At 41.9% G+C, this 18,084-nt stretch overlaps 1 protein-coding gene across 4 annotated transcripts; it reads right to left on the bottom strand.

Annotated features, from left to right (window-relative positions):
• Positions 1-5,714: 5,714 nt before the first annotated feature.
• On the bottom strand, positions 5,715-12,004 carry Znf572 (zinc finger protein 572). Of its 4 annotated transcripts, XM_021724279.3 has the most exons (4): positions 11,850-12,004; positions 11,286-11,467; positions 9,923-10,036; positions 5,715-9,274 (listed from the first exon to the last, which is right to left on the bottom strand). In XM_021724279.3, the coding sequence occupies exons 2-4, from the start codon at positions 11,443-11,445 to the stop codon at positions 7,755-7,757; spliced, it is 1,794 nt and encodes a 597-aa protein (XP_021579954.1). In that variant the 5' UTR covers positions 11,446-11,467; positions 11,850-12,004; the 3' UTR covers positions 5,715-7,754. The 4 variants fall into 4 exon arrangements, with proteins under 4 accessions (XP_021579954.1, XP_005316220.1, XP_077872851.1 ...); XM_005316163.5 differs by lacking the exon at positions 11,286-11,467; XM_078016725.1 differs by lacking the exon at positions 9,923-10,036.
• Positions 12,005-18,084: the final 6,080 nt, after the last annotated feature.

Consider the following 18,084-nt stretch of genomic DNA (forward strand, 5'->3'; position numbering starts at 1 on the left):
TTGAGTATTGTCTCATTTTCCTAGTTTTTAAAGCCATGACATCAGTTGTGATTTTGTCGAGTACAGAACAAGGAAAAGCCTAAGTAGTTCTTAAAATGACGAACCCAAGGTGAATCTCAGCTGATCCTTAGCCAATGGGATGGGGGTGGGGGGACCACCAGGAAAGGGAAACTGCCTTAAAAATTTTTATCATATTAATATATTGGCCTTGAATTATAATAATGTCATTTATTAACATACTAATTTTTCTCTTCCTCCCCCAGGAAAAGGGGTTTCATAAAATTATTTTACTGGGGTAGTTTAAATGGATAAATTTTTCTGGAAAGCAATTAAGTAAGCTGCCTTTAAAACCATTTATATCCTTTGATTCAGTAATCACAATTCTATGAATTCATCCAAAAGAAATAATCAGACATGTACCGTTTGAAAAAGCAAAAGTGCAACAGTGCATGCCTGTAATCTCAACTGCTTAAGAGGCTGAAGCAGGAGGATCATGAGTTCAAAGCCAGCCTCAGCAACTAAGCAAGGCCCTCAGCCACTCAGTGAGACCCTGTCTCTAAATATTAAAAAAAAAAAAAAAAAGAGGTTTGGGGATGTATCTCAGTGGGTTTGATCCTCAGTACCAAAAAAAAAAAAAAAAAAAAAAGCAAAACCATAACACCAAAACAGATGAAACACCAAACAAAAAGTCCTTGTTCACAGTGTTATTTTTAATATCAAACAAGGAGAAATAATATAAACATCCAATATTAAGACAATTAAATTGTATGACACATCAGTTTAGTATAATATGGTGAAGCCATTAAAACTCATAATTTTTAAACAAGTACAATGACAAATGATCTAATATTAAGAAAAAATCAAGACAATGCTAGATATATACCATATGATCCTATTTTTTTATATTTATGCATAACTATGCTTAGAAAAGAGACTGTTGGAAAAAGTCTCAGAATTTTTATGGTGAACTCTGGAAAAAATGATTATGAGTCATTCTTATTTTGATCTTCATACTTTTATGTATTTCTTAATTTGTACTTTGTTGCATGTTTTCAAATGAGCCATGTTAAGGGGGGACATCTCCTGTGTCTAACAGCCTCATCAACTAGTATTTTCTTAATCTTACCATTTATTCAGGGATCAGCATGGGTCAAAATTAATTGTGGTAATCCTGAACCAGGCTTCCACTCCATCCCTCATTCTGTCAAACCTTTGAACATCTACTGATTTGACCAGAGTCAAGCCATGTTAGACCAGAAACGTGCTGTCTTGGCACCCACACTCTTCCTCTGCTTCTAAGTAACTACATGCCCACTGGGTCATAATTGCCAGGTGCTATGATATAGATATGGTTTCAGTGTGTCTCCCAAAGATTCGTGTCCTTTGGAAGCTTGTTCTTTGTGTGGCATTGTAAAAGTGCTGGGACCTTTAAGAGGTGGGGCCTTGTGCCAGGTCCTAGGTCAAGGGAGGCATCATCCACAGCACAGTCTCAAGGTGAATTCTCACAAGAGTGGGCTGTTCCAAAGGAAGGCCATCCCATGCAATTAGCTACATGCATGTAACATTTCCATTCCTACTTTTCCACCATGTTGTGATGCAGCCAGGGGGTCCTCACAGTCCAAAGAGAGGGGTCTGCCCAATCATAGACTTTCAGCTTCTAAAAGCCAAACCTGTTTTCTTTATTAAGTACTGTCTCAGGTATTTCATAGCAATAATTAAAAAAAACATATTAATACATCTACCATCCCGTTTCCATATGTAACCAAATGGCGCCATTTGGACCATACTCAGCTTTGATTTGATTCCAAGTCATGGGAGGGGAGGAAAAGCAAGAAAATAAAATAAAGGGTAGAGGGGCTGGGGTTATAGCTTTGTGGTAGAGCACTTGCCTAGCACATGAGAGGCACTGAGTTCAATCCTCAGCACCACATAGAAAATAAATAAAACAAAGATATTGTGTCCATCTATAACTAAAAAAAAAAAAAAAAAAAAAAAAACTTTTAAAAATAAAAGGATAGAAAAAAAGCCTAAATTTGAGTTGTTATACCGACTTAACAGGCAGAAGAGGTTAAAGCCAGAGAAAGATAAAAGTGAACAGAAACTAAAAATAATGAAGGGGTTAGGGAAGTAAAGGTAGGGTAATTTATAAACAGAAAAAGCAGAAGTTGCTCAAATACTGCTGAGAGCCATTAGCCAAGTAGGGATGACAATTTCCTTGCCAGCGTACCCCATGTTGCTTAGAGGAAGGACTCGTGGAAATGGACTTGCCTTGGACATTTGCAGTGACATTGCATATATGCTTGAGTAAAGTGACCTTACTCAAGGACCAGGGCGGATCCAGGTTTAGGGGATCGGGTTTTAGGGAGTATCCTGCTCCTTGGGTTTAGGGTGGTTCCAGGTTTAAGGTGTACCCTGCTGGGAATAGGGCGTATCCTGCTGATAAGAGCCTGGTGGAGTAGGCCCAGAACCTGATTTTCCCCAGAACGTGTTTGTAGAGGGCCGGTGTGAGTTCAGGAATAAAGAATTGCTGTTTGAATCTACAAAGCTGTGAGTGGCTCGTGATTTTGTGCCCAGCCAGACTGCGGCAAAATACTACCAAATTGCAATAATGATTAAGCTACAATATTAGCCTCCCAAATGGCTTTTTACACACTCCTATTTATGTCTTTTCATGTTCCTAGGGCAGACAATAACAAAAAGATGCCCTATTTTAGTGGTCTCAGGAGACACTCATGTCTCTGAAGTTTCTTTCTAAAATGATCCAAAAACCCATAATGGTCTAGGGCCACTTCGTGATGGTAATGACTGACACTGAGCAATTACTAGGTACCAGCAATGCTAAGCAAGTACCTTATCTCACTGATCCTCCCAACAAACTCATGTGATAAATGTTATCTCTATTTTAGACACCAATACCCCAAGGTGCAATTAAACATTTCTGTTTAATTGAATCCTACCTACCTTTGACAAAATTATGAGCAAATGAGTGTGCACAGGAAGGAAAACAGTCATTTCCTTAATATCTGTGGCATGCCTGGAACCTCACCTGATTCACAGCTTGCCAAATCCTACAATGAAAAGTACAGAGGAGACAGCCAGTAAGTGATTGAAATCTGAATTTGAAACGGGTTTTGACCCTGTCCTACATAATCTGGGTGCAAAGTTCTAAGGAGAACATTTTAGTCCTCCAGGGTTAATACATGCACACCCTTCAGGGCAGCTGCTTGTACTTCCAAATCAGCCCAGCTCTGTGGGCCAGATCAAGTAAAGGTGTGAAAGGAACCTGAGGAAATGTTGAGATTACACAACCTGATCCAGAAAACCTCATCCTTTGCATTTCTCAACAACCAAAAACAATGCTCCTGCTCCGTGTCAGGCTTTGGGTTACAAAATGGAATCTATCCCTGCACTTGGTGTACATTCTAGTAGGAGCACATACTCTTGAACAGTGGCGTAAAATCCATAAGCATATGATTTTTGGCATCAGATCAATATTGCCATCAGATCCACCATTTTAGGCTGGGAGCCATTTTTATCTAGGGACTCCTAGGTTTTGATTTAGGAGCCATTTTATCTAGAGATCTTGAGGCAATGCTGCTTAGCCTCCCATAAGAATGTGTGCCTGCTAAAGGGTCCAGCCCACCCCAGCCCATGACATAACCCCTAAAGCATACTTGTGAAATTCCTCCTGTAGGCTATAAAGCTGCCGGGTGAGTGCCAACAGGCTGCTGCTTTCCTCACAGGGACAGCCTTGTCAGTTTGCTCCATGGTCTGACAATAAATCTCTCGAGTGGGATTCTGCTGTGTGGGGTAATCCTTGAACTTTGCAAGTGTCCTTTCATACTCCGTATCTAACCATGGACTGTGAGTCATGGTGTCAAACTGCACATCTTGCTTTTTTAGAGCAAACCTAACCTACCTTAATCTATAGTTATTTCTAGCTCCTCAGATGACCAGATAATTAAATTTGAAGATGGAGGGTTCAGGAAACTACATTTCCCCCTTAAAGGAGGGCAATAAGATTTCCTGATGCCAGCAGAACCAGACCAGAGTCAATCAACCAGACTGCAGTTGGACCAAGACTGCTCAATGTCACGCATATTCCCTGTCCTGTTCCACTGTTTTTTCTTCCCTATACAATCTTGAAGCTCTGATCATTACCCTGAAGACAGGGCTTAGGATGCAGGTCCCCATTTCTTCCCAGTGTGGCTACAGTAAATAACAAATTCCTTTGTTTGCTTCCACTCATCTTTCTCTGGACTCTTTAAGGTGGTAGGTGGCCAAATCTGGTCTTTTGTGGCCCCCAAGTCAGGCCTCTGGCCTCTAACACCAGTAACAGGTCCAGCTTGGATGACATGGGATGATGAGAGCCAGCCTTTACCTCCAGTACTAGGAGAGGCTTAAGCTTGTACCTGGAAGGTTGTAAAGCAGCTAGGAAGGGTGCTTCCTGTTTCTTCTGTAAGTATGCACATTGACATATTTCTGTTACACTGGAAGAGAAAAATAGGAGCCCCTTATTTTTTATATCGGTTTTTTGTTGTTTTGGGATTGAGCCCATGAGCACTCTACCACTATAACCCCAGTCCTTTTTATTTTGTATTTTGAGGCAGGGTTTTTTTTTTTTTTTTTGAGGGGGTGGGGTTACTGGGGATTGAACTCAGGGACATTCAACCACTGAGCCATCCCCAGCTCTATTTTGTTATTTTATTTAGAGACAGGGTCTCACTGAGTTGTTTAGTGCCTCACTTTTGCTGAGGCTGGCTTTGAACTTGCGATCTTCCTGTCTCAACCTCTCTAGCCACTGGGATTACAGGCGTGAGCCACTGAGTCTGGCTTGAGACAGGGTCTTGGCTAAGATTTGCTCAGGGGCTTGCTGAGTTGCCAAGGCTAGCCTCAAACTTGCAATCTTCTTGCCTCAGCCTTCCAAGACTCTAGGATTACAGGCATGCAACACCATGTCCAGCAATAAGTCCCTTCTTTAAGTAGGAAAAATGTCTTTAATTAAAAAGATACTATAAAACAAATAATTTGTGAATAAGAAATTTATTATTTCTTTATTCATATGCTGCTGAATCCTTTGTTCCAACAAGAAAAATAGAGAATACGGAATATTTATTTTGTATGGAGCTAAACAAAGAACCTATCAGCTGATTAGTGAAACTGAGGCAAAAACATAAAATATTATTGAATGTTATATTTTTCATCACAAAGGACAAATCTCTTCTATTTTCCTTATTTCCTATCCAGATACAAGGATTCTCACCAAACTATTTTAATAATGGAGTTCATCTTAACCAATATAAAATGTGAATGTCTATATTCCTGTAGAGCTCAAGTTTGTAACATGTTTCTTTTGTTAGCAGTCATAAAACATAGTGCAGGTGATGGTGAGAGGACACACATTTACCTGCTGTCAAACATGCTGTTTTGATCTTTTGTATTTTAAACCAAATCCTTTGTTTCATGAATAATAAAAACTTCAGTAATATTTCCTGCCCTATTATAGCTGACTGTACCAAGTGTTGTAAATAAAAGTATTTTTGACAGCCCATAAAACACATATCATCTCATGCTTTTCTAATACCTTGTTCCTTTGGTTCCTGAAATGAATCAAATAGAATCTCTAAGCAGGATAAGTTTGGAGCTGTATTGCTGTATTTTTCATGTGGATGACATTTTTTAATTTGTTTCAATGAATAATAATACCATTAATATTTATATTAACCGCATTTTATTTTAAGCTTTCTGGCAGAACTTTTGTAAACATTTAATTCTTATACCAACCTTGCAAGGTAGGCATTATCCTCATTTTACAGAGGAAGGAACTGAGGCTCAGAGGGGCCACTTGCCATAGATCATGTGATTAGCCTCATAGCTGCTGCCTTGATACTAAATTTCAGCCTTGTTAATAAACACATAATTCATTTATTTATTTATTTATTTTAAAAGAGAGAGAGAGAGAGAGAGAGAGAGAGAGAGAGAGAGAATTTTTTAGTATTTATTTTCTAGTTTTCGGCAGACACAACATCTTTGTATGTGGTGCTGAGGATCGAACCCGGGCCGCATGCATGCCAGGCGAGCGCGCTACTGCTTGAGCCACATCCCCAGCCCTAAACTCATAATTTAATTACCAATCATTAATTGAACTCTCAGCTTTCTGTGGCAAAAAAAAAAAAAATACTATCAAAACTTGCCCTGAGATATTACAACTTAAGATAACTTGGGGTTTACTATATAACATACAAAGGCAGAAAGATGCATAGGTGGGAGTCACATAAAAAAAAAAAATTCTGAAAGCAGAAAACCACCCCCAAATATATCTTAAATTCCTTTATTAGCTTTTTTTCTTTTTTTAATCATATAACAATACTAAAGGACACGTGTGCCACAAGCATGAAAGATGAAAAAATCCTCATACAAACCAATTACCTGTCAGCTACAACCTTTTCAGCAGTCGGTCCTGTCTAACTTCACGTTCCTAAAATACCATTTTGACATATTCTTCATAATATTTTGAATCCCACAATAAAATGCAATCCTGGGCAACTCAGAGGAATTCTGAACTTTTACACGTTTACGTTTCACAATTGTAGGAAAAAGTGAGAGAGGGGAATAGGATATATCTAATACCTCCCAAAGCATCATTCCTATAGAACTGATGATGGCAATCATCAGATCCCCAGACCAAGTATGTCAAGAGGCCCAAGAAAACAGCCAGTCTTGGAGCTAAAGAATATCAGTGTTCAAAGAAACTATTCTTGGACACTGGCTCAGAATTAATGTGTTAATTATTAGAAAAAGAATCCAGTTCCTAATCTAATCAGGAATAACATGAAGAGAAAATTCAGGCAAAAGATTATCTAAAATTTAAAAACAGAATAACTCAGGATCCTACTTCCTATCCTGGCTTTAGTCAAGACAATGATGTTTTATCACTACATAACCCAGTTGGTGGAACATAAATGAGAACACAGAGTCACTAGAATACCCACTTTCTTGACCCAGTGCTTTCAAAACTATTCCATTTCTATTCTATTTCAATTCCTATTGGAGAGCAAAACCCCAGAGTGCATTCCTACCCTGAAAGGAAAGACTTATGAGTCTCTCTAGAATGATGATCTTGAAATAAAGAACTTTCTATGATGATATCCCATACAACAGCCACTAGTCATATGTGGCTACTGAGCACTTTTCAAGGAGCTAGTTGACTAAGGAATTGGATTTTAAATTTCATTTAATCAACATAAGTGTAAGTAGCCATATATGGCTAAAAGCTATGGTAATGGACACAGGGTTCTAGAAGCAAATTCATTTTTAGAAAATAAAAATGAATTTGGAAAAAGTACATCTCTTCTTAAGACCTCCAAAAACAGCCAGGTAATGGCATTATTTGTTCAAAATGAACTTTTCTGGGTAAACTCTTAAGAACAATAATGCTCTGTCTACACTCAATAAGACAAAAGGAAATGAGGTGATTCAATGGCAATTCTAGCATCAGGTCTTTTGGCTCACTCCCAGGATTACTCTCCATTTCCATCTGAAGCCATTCCTACCTCACTTTACATTTTAAAAGTTCCTCCTCAGTCTTTGGTGGCCTCTCCCTGGACAGATTAGGTAGCCAGTGGATTTGTTTTTCCCTCTAAACAGAGAGGTTGACTTTGGGAAACACACCAATAAACCTTAGAGCACAATTATCACCAAATACCTTCCTAATAATGGGGGGGGGGGGGGACAGCATGAAACATCCGTGGAACTCAGGTAGAAGATGAATTTGAGACTGAAAATGAAGGGAGGAGGGCCATTTTCCCTGAACAGCTTTTCCACATCCACTCATGAAGGAAACCCCCCACTTTAGGAGACTCAAGAGACTTTTCCATGTGAATTTTCCGATGCTGACTGAGATAGGCACTTCTGCTGAAGCATTTCTCACAGTCGGGACATTTGTAAGGTTTTTCTCCTATGTGGGTCCTTCGGTGCCTGATGAGGTTAAAGCTTTGACTGAAGCACTCACCACAGTCGGGGCATTTATATGGCTTCTCTCCTGTGTGAGTCCTCTGGTGGATCACTAGGGTGGAACTCTGACTGAAAGTCTTCCAGCACTCAGAACACCTGTAAGGCTTCTCCCCTGTGTGCGTTCTCTGATGTCTAATGAGGTGGGAGCTAAGGCCGAAACTCTTCCCACATTCACAGCATTTATAGGGCTTCTCTCCTGGCTGGACTCTGCAGTCCTCTACCACACTGCAGTCCTGATGCACACTTTCCTCATATTCAGAATTTCCACAGGACTTCTCTCCTGTGTGCGTTTTCTGGTGTGCTATAAGGTTGGAGCTTCGACTAAAATTCTTCCCACATTCTGCACAGGGATAGGGTTTTTCTCCCGTATGGATTCTCTGATGCTTAATTAGAGTAGAATTACAACCAAAACCTTTTCCACATTCAGGACATTTGTAGGGCTTCTCACCTGTGTGTGTCCGCTGGTGGCGGATCAGACTGGAACTTTGACTGAAGCTCTTTCCACAGTCGGGGCACTTGTAGGGCTTTTCTCCAGTGTGAGTCCTCTGATGTTCTATTAGGACATAGCTGTGGCTGAAGCCTTTTCCACAGATAGGACACTCGTATGGCTTCTCACCTGTGTGTGATCTGTGGTGCTGAATGAGGTGGGAGCTGCTGCTGAAACTCTTCCCACACTCGGGACATTTGTAGGGTTTCTCCCCTGTGTGCGTCCTCTCGTGGATAATAAGATGGGAGGTGTTGCTGAAGCTTTTCCCACACTCGCCACACTGGTACGGCTTCTCCCCAGTGTGTGTTCTCAGATGCTGGATCAGGTGAGAACTATTACAGAAGCATTTCTCACACTCAGAGCATTTATAAGGCTTTTCTCCAGAGTGGGTCCTCTGATGAGTACGCAAATGAGAACTATTGCTGAAGCTTTTCCAACATTCCAAACATTTGTAGGGTTTCTCTCCCAAGGATGAATTCTGCTGTACAGAGACACTGTTATGTTCTTCCGGGTCCCATTCCTGGTGGTTGGGTTTTTCTGCTTTTCTTATACAATTTTCCCAACACTGTGACATGCCATCATTCTCATAGGAATCATGACACCACATCTCATCTTCTTGGGACCATGCTAATGGTGCTTCTTTTGTATCCTCATTCTTAATATTCTCTGGTCCATGATGTTTAGGCCATTTTGAAAGTCTATCTTTAAGACAGAGTTTCTCTGCCTGAGGAGTATTGTGTTGCGCAGTTCCCATAATATTCTTACTTTCATCTCCTGCAAAAATAAACAAATATTCTAAACATATTTCCTGATCTCTACTAGAAAATTCTGAATTGTAGTGAAACAGAGGAAAAAACAATGCAAAACCTCATCAAGTATTTTATATATATATAAAAAATGTTTTCAAGCTTTTTACTTCTTTTATTCTATGTGTTCACCAGAAGCAGGAGAATTAACAGCACAAGTGAAGCAATTGAACCTGTTAGCAACTGTCAAGGAGAACCTCAATCTAAACATAACACATTAAACTTTATGCTAGAAGATATGAAAGAAAAAAGGGAATCTAAGTAGGGGAGAAAGTGTACAGGATCCCATCTGACAACATCCAACCTGTCAACAGCTTAGTTAAAATATGAGCAAATACAGAAATAACAATAACCACCTTTACTAAGAACAGGAGCTTTCCATGTGGTATCTCATTAATCCTAAAATATTTGTGAAATACAGATTATCATTCATCATCTATCTTTTCCTTAAAGATGATAAAACTGAGGCCAAAATAATTAACACAATTTATAAGTGACAGAGCAGAGATCCAAGGTAAGTGTTGTCTCATTCTAACACCTTGTTCTGTCCACAGGGTCTCTAGCACATCTTGTAACAAACTGCCTAATGATTCAGACAATCTTCTCAATCCCTCACCTGAAAAGACGACTCTCAAATTTTCCCTCTTGGTGAAACCTTTAGACTCTGCCACCAACAGTTCCTTTCCTTGCTCCATCACAATAATCACAGCCAGTTTAGGGAGCAGAAACCCTGTGGATAGAAACAGGGGTCACATTTGGAGGCACTTGTTCTAAGTTTATTCCTCCTTCCTTCCCAACAATTACACATAGCAATTGTAGGCACAGAATGTTCTGTTGAGACCATACTGAAGAAAATTGGCTGTGTTCAGAAATAAGAGTAATCCTGATTTTCCTATTCTAAGAAAATAATTTTTAAATTATCATAATTTATACTATTTATTATTACTTTTGCATTAAAAATCTGAAGGTCAAGCTTCAAATATAGACATGAACACTAGTACTTGATGTCCACTCATAAAAATACCTTGTGTGTGTGTGTGTGTGTGTGTGTGTGTGTGTGAGAGAGAGAGAGAGAGAGAGAGAGAGAATTTTTTAATATATATATATATATATTTTTTTTTTTTTGGTTTTTGGTGGACACAATATCTTTATTTCTATGTGTTGCTGAGGATCGAACCCAGCGCCCCACGCATGCCAGGCGAGCACGCTACCACTTGAGCCACATACCCAATATTTGAAAAAACAAAATATTCTTGCAGAAAAGGCATCACTAGTAACTATTATAAAGACTCCAAGAAATCCCTATGCTGGCATAAGAAGCAGCTAAAGAAGAGAAAGCAACTTGTTCAGTTTCAAAAGAATAACTAACCAGGTGGTTGACAGAAGGAAGAAAGTCAGTTTCAATGGAAAGTTAAGATTTATAAAATCAGTAACAACAGAACAAAGCAGAGCTGAAATAATTGTAGCCAGTCACTTCTAAGTATAAAAGGGAGACAAAACAGGGACTTCTTCCAGACTTGCACTTAGTTTATTAACCTATCATAATCATGCTGACCATTTCAGCCCACACTTCATCTTCTGGAGCCAACTACACCCCCAGACCACTTTAAGGGATTAGAGAATGTGGTCTACCACCAGAAGGCAGTTATCTATTGACCTGGATTCATTTCAGGATGTAAATAATATAAAAGGGCCTAAAATGAAGAATCTCCAAAGGCACACATATTAAAAACAAACGAGAAAAAAAAAACAGTATAATTTTTATCCAGCTGCTGCTTGTCATGTGCCTGATAGTGAAATAAATAATCTGCACGGTTCTCTTATCATTCTCAAAATAGCCTGAGGTGTATAAATAGCCCCACATATTTTAATCTTTAAAAAAAAAAACTTAAAGATGGTTTCACAGATAAGTTGAAAGGTATAAAGAAGCTTTCCCAAGGTACAACCAAGAAACAGTAGAGCAGGATTGGGAGGCCCACCTCCTGGAAGCCCATCCCATACAGCGATACTGTGAAGCAGAGCAGAGACCGCGGAGGAGAGAGGGAGCAGCGCTGGGCTTAATCCCGAAATGCAAATACTCCTCCAAGAGTGCCTCCACTGTTGTGGCCGTTCCAAACACACTAGGCACCAGTGTTTCATTGGGAAGAAAAAAATCCTATACCTGAAGGCAAAACGGGGGGCGGTGGCTGTTAAAACGGGCATTTCTATCCAGGAATTTAATTTAGCAAGGACTCAAGGGTTTGGGGGGCCGATCCCCGTCCCACCGTTTCCCCTGCGCTACTACTGGCTTTGGAGCTAAGGGGGCAAATTGAGGTCATCAATGACACAACAGCATGTCCTTAAGAGGTCACGCCACTGAGAATGGCCGCTGTCACTGGGACAGCGCAGACAGGTGAGGGGTGGAGCGCAGCTCTGGGCCGACAGCCCTCAGGGGAAACGCGCTGCGCTCGGGACGCCGCGCCCGCCCGCGCGACCCTCGGACGCCGGCGCCGCAGCTCCGCCCTCCCGCCCGCAGCCCTCGGCTCCCGGACCGGAGGACTCACGGTTCCGGGCTGCGCTCCCGGCGCGCCGCCCCCCAGCGACCCCCAGGGGTCCCGGAGGAAGAGCCCTGTCCCGGCCGACCCCGCCGCCCGGGGTCCCAAACGCTCCGACCGAGGCCGGGACAGGAAGTGGCCCCGACCTCCCCGGCGGGCTGTGCGGGGGCCCCTCTAGGATGCAGCGCTCGTTGATCTTAACCCTTGGAGTCCCGGGCCAGGAGCGCGCCGGGGATTTCCTGTGCTGTGATTGGCCAGCCGTGACCGCGTTCCTCGGCGCCTCGGGATGGGGGCCTGATTGGCGCTTGTGCTTTCCTTGCCATCCGGGTGTCATCAGATTGATCTTTAGCATCTTTACCATTATCCCAGCATAATCAAAATCAATATAGTATTTAAGATCCTCTTGCTTTGGTTCTCATCGCTCTGAGCATGGACACACGTTGACCTTTCGTGAAACAGTTGGAGAGCCGAGCACCCTTTACAAGTCGCCCTTATTAATAACGCTTGGAGAAGCAGGTACCTCTGCACCCCTGCACTCTCTTCCCATTGCAACAGTCACTCCGTAGTATTTAAAATAAGTCCTCTGCAGGGACTTTTCATTCTTTCTTGTAAACTCTGAGTGCCCCGTCCCATCCTAAAGCAGCCCCTCAACTTCTGTGTGACCACGTCTCCACTCACCCTAACCTTCCTTCTGCAACAGAAACAGCGATTCACAAACACCGCCAATGATCTCCCTGTTATCAGTGCAACTGTATTTTTCAGTTCTCAGGTACTTTCAGTAGTTTTGACACTGTTGAGTACTCCTTGTAGAAACGCTGTCCTGAGGTAATACCACATTTTCCTCCAACATATCAAGTTGGTCCTGTTTCTCTTTGATAAATCTGTTTTCACTAACCATGGGGGTTCCTCAAGGTCATTCGACTCATCTCTTCTCACTGTTTTAACCTGGGCTATCTCATCTACTCCCACATTTTAAAATACCACCTACACAGAAAAAAAAAAAAAGGTATCTCTAGTTCAGGATACATGTCTGAATTCTTCATTCTTAAAACCGATGGTCTACTTGATTTTTCATATTGGAGGTGTAATACCTCAAAATCAAAATGATAATTCTTTCACTGTTCTTCCCCATATACATACATAAACAGGAAATAAAGTAAAATGCACTACTTCCTCTTCCAATATTCTCTCAACCATCTATACAATTTATCTCTTACCTCCTATATCCAGGCCATAAGGGAGTCTCATCTATTGTGCATTTCATAATTCTCAAATCCAGATGTGTCTCCCAACCACAAGAGTCCCCCTAATTCTGGTAACCATCACCCCTCTGCTAGAGGATTTCCATAGTTTCCTAACAATCCAGTGTACACGCACACATTCGCCCCCTGTCATTCAGTCTCTTCATTCAATCCAGAGTGACATTTTCAAAAGATAAATCCATCCCTTCCTTTACCTAAACAAATCCTGCTCGTTCTTCAGATGGAAACCCACACGTCACTGTCACTTCCCACGACAGTTTTCCATGCCCTTCCTGTCAGTTACCTGCTCTTGCTTTTCTGGCACCATGATCCTTTTCATCACAGGTCACTTCATGACTGAAATTTATGTCTGTGTGATGGATTCATTACTTCCTCTCCCCACCCAGGAAGCAAGCTCCCTGAAGGCAGCGCCTACCAGTGATTTTGCTTACAACTCCATCTGAGCCAGGCACAGTGTCTGGTGCCTTCATACATTCATGGAACACTTATTTGTTGAAAGCATGCTATGCTCCTATTGTTGTGTGATCTTAGGCACTGAGGGTACAGCCGGGCTCAATACAGAGTGAGGCCTTCAGATTCCCATTCCAGGAAGGACTTGTCCAACCTCAGGGAGTGTGAAGAGCAGGGGAGTGTGATGAGCATCGAGCTTGCATCTGCAGCCCATAAGTGTTGCTGCAGCTGTGAAGAGCCCCTCCCAAGCTCACACCCTCTCCTGGAAGCTCACACCCAGTGACTGTTGAAGGTCCAAAGCAAGATAACTCTTAAACCATTCCAGCTCCTGAGTTCTCAGTGGGCAGGCAGAGGATGCTGGTGCCAGGCCTCAGCTGCAGGTCAGCTCCCGCCTGGGCTCAAACTGGATTCCTTCTCCTCTCTCACAGGCATTGATCCCAAGGGCACTCTGCAGTAAACATCCTGGACAGCAAACAGTCTTCAGAATCTGCTTTCTAAACAAACAAACAACCCCAAAATACACAAACATACCACAGAACTTTCCCTCCCATTCTGGCCTCAGCTATTCAATTCCTCCCTCCATAGCAACCGTAGCTGTCTGTGTCATTTATAAATAAATATATGTGAGCAAATACATACCTACTGGCAAACACACAGATGCACACACACATACACATGTACACACATACGCACAGGTAATAATCGAAAATAGATGTTTGTTTCCTTTGCTGGGCATGTAGTAAACTACTCACTTGTTCTAAATTTCTCTTCACTTAACACCCCATCACAGAGAGTTTTCCATCCCAGACACTCCTCTCAGAGCTCCCTTATTTTTTTCACAGTTACATAGTATTCTATTATTTAATTGTCTGTGGGCCCTTCTGTTGCGGTTGCTTCCAAGCCTTTGCTAATACACATATAATGCTGCAATAAGTAACTTCACCTTTGTTTTTCAAAGTTCGATGTATATTGCAAAATGGTTTGCTCAATATTCATAGTGCTGGGGTGCTGAGTCCAGCCTTCTCCACATACTGTGTGGCCATCCTCCCACTGGGAATCCTGTCTGAGGATTTTGATTTTGCCTCCCTGCTGAGGAGAATTGGTGTTGTGGACTGAATCGTTTCTATGCATATTTGAAGCCCTAACAACTAATGTGACTACATTTGGAGAGGGGGGCCTTTAGAGAACTTATTACCCTTTTTACCTCATTTCATTAAAGTTAAATGAGGTAATAAGGGTAGGGCCCTAACCTGATAGAAGTAGTGTCCCTATAAGAAGAGGAAAAGACCCGGAGATGGATCAATCGATCTCTCTCTCTCTCTCTCTCTCTCTCTCTCTCTCTCTCTCTCTCTCACACACACACACACACACACACACACACACACACACACACACAAACACAGAGGAAAGCCTCCATGAGGATACAGCAAACAGATGGCCCTCTCAAGCCCACCACTAAGGGTACCTTGGTCTGGATTTCTAGACTCCAAAACTGTGAAAAAACAAATCTCTGCCATTCAAGTCACCAGTCCATGCTGTACAGCCACACAAGCAGACTTAAACCATTGAAGAAGCTAAAATTCACATTTCCTAGTCTTCTTTGCTGCTGCAATAGCAGGATCTATTGCAGCAGCTTTATGAGACACTCCTGGAAGCTTAGCCCATATGTGTGTCTTCACCCTTTCCAATGATTCCAAAAGCCATTTAATGCCGGTCATGAATTTTTCAGTCCTCATGTCAGCTCAGGTGAACTCTGTTCTCTGCAATGGAACCCAATCAGCACAAAAACTATAAGAAGTTCAGGAGTGGAGTTGCGATTGGGCTTCGCGGACCAACTTCTGTAGGAGAAATTATATTAAATGGTGGAGTCCTTTGCCAGCCTCAGACAGGATTCCCAGTGGGAGGATGGCCACACAGTACGTGGAGAAGGCTGGACCCAGCACCCCAGTTGCAGTACAGTACTGAAGAGTGCTGATTGCCTTCCAATGGACTAGTCTAGCTATGGGCAACCTGTTATTGGAAAATTAAAGGAGGAATCCTTGTTATACAGTGGCATAGATTTGGCAACACTGTTACTTTTGGAAAATGAAAAATGTATCTAATGCACTCAATTGTCTTGGGTAGGGTGAGCAAACCCCTTCTGCAAAGAGCCATAGAAAAACAACTCTACAGTCAAGTGTGGGTCACATTGTCTCTGTTGCAACCACTTGGCTCTGCCATGTGCAAGACTGGTAGATAGGCATGAATTTACAGACATTAATTACAAAAACATGCTACCTGCTCACCAGCTGACCTCTGGTATAGCTGAGGAGATTCCAAGGTGGAATGTCAAAAGTGCCACCTGACTCCTTCTCACTGCCTATGGTAACAAAGGCAAGAGGAGAGAAAGCACTAAAGAACCAACCCTTGAGCATTCAGGAACTAGGACATGCTGGGTTAGGAAACTTTTTTTTTTTTACCTCCCACCTTCTCCAGATGACAAACGACGCAAAAATTAAGAAACAGCGTCTAAGAAAAGATCAAATATCAGGTACTGTTAGGATAATGGCTTTAATAAGTGTTGGTAAACTACCAAAGCCCTTTACAGGTCTTCAGGGCAGGCCATGGAGAATTTCTCTGTTAAACAGGACACCAAAGAGTCCATGTGAGGAACCTGGTACAAAAGGGTTCATCTTATGAGATTTGTGGGTACAGTTTTGGTCTCAGAGTGGATTACATATCTATACACCAAAAGCCTCAAGATTTCTGAAAGTATTATGTCAGCTGGGGTTGTAGGCCCAGACAATAAAAAAAATAAAAGGTCTTTAGAATCCCACAACTTCACTAAGATAAAGCAAGCTAAAAAATCTACTCAGCCACAACAGACACTAATCAACAAGATGATATCCAAAGACCTTTCTGCTCTCTCTCGTTTCTGACCTCCATGTTCCTGTCACTGAGTGCAAACAGTTTGTGGTTCTCAGAATGCAGCTTGTTCTTTCATGCCTCTGTACCTTATGCTCTGCCACCATGTCATTGTCCCTGTCACCTTCACCCAAGCCCCTCTCCCCTGCCTTCCATTGTCCACATTGAAAACACCCACTCCTCCTCATATCAGCTTAAACATCCTCTCCCCAATTAGCCTGCCTTGACTTCCAGAAAGATTTCAACCCATTTCTTCCCTAGCCTGCATCCTGTTTATCATTTGGTTTTCTACATGCTCATCGGTTCTGAGCCAATGGAGAAACCTGTTGAGAAACCAGTTGAGAAACCAACTAAGAATGCCTGACTCAAGTATCAGGGTAGCAATCGACATTACCTGCTCTGTCAAAGTTAATGCCAGATTCAAGTGATGGCCTTGGGTGCAAAGATTCAAACTCCACCTGTGTATTTGACTTGCTCTCATTTGCATGAGAGAAAAATCTTCCCAAGAAATTTTGTTGACCACATGCACAAGAAGCGGAGAGCAAGAGAGGAATGCTCCACGAGCTGGAAGATTATAGAGCATCCGGGAGGGCTGAATCCCAGTCAGGGTCAGTCTTTCCCGCTCCATCTCCTTCATTGAAGAGGCTCTTCTTCCTGACCCATAAATTGGAATGAAAGGCAAAAAGTATTGATGGCAGTTCTTTAATGGGGCTGCAGGGATGTGGGAAACAGGAAAGGCTCTCTTCTGCATCTGTAATCTTGAGACGGCATCCATTCAATTCCTTTGACTGAATTCATAGTGAGTAAATGAGTGATCTCACTCCTTTGGAGTACAAACTTCTCCCCCACTCATTCCAGAGTTTCTTCTTAAAAAGCACTGAATGAACTGCTTTGGATCTGATTACCACATGTTTCATTTGCAACATTAAAAATTGCATGTAAAGTTGAAACTAGGAAGAAAGAGGCTGGCAGAAATTCAGCTTTCTAAGGAGCCTCTGCTCCATACAAGCTGTGTGCCTGGCTCACCTTGCTTCTGTGATTGCAAGAGCATCAACATTCTGCAGCAATTCCATCCTTATCCTGACTATAAATTTCCCAGGAATTCACTAGTTTAGCACATTTATTCTCTAAAACGAGCCTCACACATTCCTTTTCTCCCTCTGATCAACACTGTGAATGCAACATTGGATAATACTACCACATTGGGGAGAAGAGACAGGAATGCTTTATTGGGAAAGAGTCACGTGAAGAGAAAAATTACTGTACAACATGGTAAGTGTTGTAACAGAATTTTCTATAAAATTACTTTGATCCCCCAGGTGCAGACTCACTGCTTCAGAAAGCTGAAGACTCACCGCTGAAGAGCAGTTGGCTTTTGAAGGATGAATAGGAGTTTGCTCCTTTGATGGGTAAGAAGAAAAGGGATCAGGCAAAGGGATCAGAACTTGCATAAGCACACAGTCCTGTAAAGGTCAGTTGTTTTGATAATGGTCATGACTAAAGGGTTGAAGGAAACACGATGTATAATCATGGGACAAGGAAACGCAGGCACAAGTGGGTGAATAGACTGGAAGAGGCCAAATTTTAATGGGTCCCAGAGGCTACTGAATTGAAATCTGCAGGCAAAA

The sequence above is a fragment of the Ictidomys tridecemlineatus genome, chromosome 7 (genome assembly GCF_052094955.1).
Source record: "Ictidomys tridecemlineatus isolate mIctTri1 chromosome 7, mIctTri1.hap1, whole genome shotgun sequence".
In the NCBI taxonomy this organism is placed as follows: Eukaryota; Metazoa; Chordata; class Mammalia; order Rodentia; family Sciuridae; genus Ictidomys; species Ictidomys tridecemlineatus.